This window comes from Eimeria tenella, genomic scaffold (genome assembly GCF_000499545.2).
Source record: "Eimeria tenella Houghton genomic scaffold, Eth_scaff2736, whole genome shotgun sequence".
In the NCBI taxonomy this organism is placed as follows: domain Eukaryota; phylum Apicomplexa; class Conoidasida; order Eucoccidiorida; family Eimeriidae; genus Eimeria; species Eimeria tenella.
In genome coordinates, this window is record NW_013542612.1 from 835 (window position 1) to 2,491 (window position 1,657).

General features: G+C 63.8%; 1 protein-coding gene across 1 annotated transcript in view; it reads left to right on the top strand.

The window, feature by feature from the left end:
• Positions 1 to 1,164, top strand: part of ETH_00033915 (uncharacterized protein) — a gene marked incomplete at both ends in the record, with an annotated part of 1,325 nt that extends 161 nt beyond the window's left edge. The window contains one exon of the mRNA XM_013375382.1: positions 40 to 1,164. Within this exon, the coding sequence (XP_013230836.1) occupies positions 40 to 1,164 (1,125 nt within the window). The remainder of the gene's footprint in view (positions 1 to 39) is intronic.
• Positions 1,165 to 1,657: the final 493 nt, after the last annotated feature.

Genomic DNA, 1,657 nt, shown 5'->3' on the forward strand with positions numbered 1-1,657 from the left:
TGGGAAGTGCTGCGCCCCACATTCCCGCCCACGCTGCAGCAGCAGCAGCAGCAGCAGCAGCAGCACCTGCTGCTGCTGCAGCAGCAGAAGGCAGCACAGACGCCCCCCTTCCGCTTTCTCCAGGGGGCCTATCACTGCCAGCAGGAGCTGCAGCAGCTGCAGCAGCAGCTGAGCCGCCGCGGCCACTCGGCCGCAGACGCTGAAGCAGAACCTGCTGCTGCTGCTGCTGCTGCTGCTGAGGGGGAGGATCCTGCTGTGGGCGAAGGCCCGACAGCGGGTGCGTTAGCTGCTGAGGTGTCTCTGCTGCTGCAGCGGGTGCAGCAGCTGCAGCAGCAAGCGCAGCAGCTGCAGGCGATCGGGGAGGATGTGGGGGACATCCTTGCGCTGCAGCAGCTGAGGCAGCAGCAGCAGCCGCAGCAGCAGCAGGATATGCGGGACGCGAAGGCCCACCGGCACGCCATGCTGCAGTGTCTGTACACCTCAATGCAGGAAGCAACAGCGGAGCTGCAGCGCCGCGAGATGGCAGCTCTGAAGCAGCAAATGGAGTGCAGCAGGTACTTTTCTGCTGCTGCTGCTGCTGCTGCTGCAGCAGCAGCGAGCGAGGGCTCCGGAGGCTTTCTGCTTTCGACTGGCGCAGCAGCCGCGGCGGAAGCCGCAGCAGCAGCAGAAGCCGCAATGCGCCGCCAGCAGCAGCAGAAGCAGCAGCAGAAGCAGCAGCAGCAGCAGCAGCAGCAGCAGCAAGTGTCCCGGCGGAGCGCGTGGCAGCGCGCGAGCTCGGCCCCCCCGGAAGCGCGCGAGGAGGCGCAGCAGCAGCAGCAGCAGCAGCAGCAGCAGCTGCTGGTGGAGGAGCAGCAGCTGGCAGCAGCTTTGGAGCGGGACAGCGCAGACGCTGTGGTGTCTATACAGCTGAAGCTGCGGGAAATCGCGCAGCTAATGAACACTTTTGCTGCTGTTACTGCAGCACAAGCTGAAGCTTGCGAGGGTTTAGCAGCAGCAGCAGCAGAGTCTCTTTCCAACGTGCAGCAATCCGAGCAGCAGTTCAAGAAAACCCTCAGCAGCAGCAGCAGCAGCAGCAGCAGCACCTTCCTCTGCGCCTTCCTAGGCCTCGGCCTGCTGCTTCTCGCCCTCGACTTCCTCACTGCCTCCAGCCCCTACCTCCTCTAAACCCTAAACCCTAAACCCTAAACCCTAAACCCTAGCCAGCAGCCACCCCAGCAACTCAACAAACCCGGGGCCCCCAGGGGCCTCTTTTGGGGGCCCCCCAGGGGCCCCCCAAAGGACCCTCTAGGGGCCTTTTAGGGGCTTTTAGCTGCACCCCAGGGGCCCTTCAGAAACCCTTTAGGGGCCCCCAGAGGGCCCCCAAAGGGCCCCCTCTGGGGGCCCCCAGGGGGCCCCCAAAGGGCCCCAAAATGAGATTAGGGGCCCCACAGGGCCCCCCAAGGATGGGGGGCCCCCCAGGGGCCCCTAGTCTGATGTGGGGCTTTTGCTAGCCGTGGGGTGTATGTACAGCTTGTGGATTTTTCAGTATTTGTTTGGATTGAATTGGAGCTGCTTTTTAATACTAGTTTGCTGCTGTTGCTGCTGCTTAGCTGCTGCTGCTGCTGCTGCTTAGCTGCTGCTGCGGCTCGTGGTTGCTGCTGCGGCTCGTAGCTGCTGC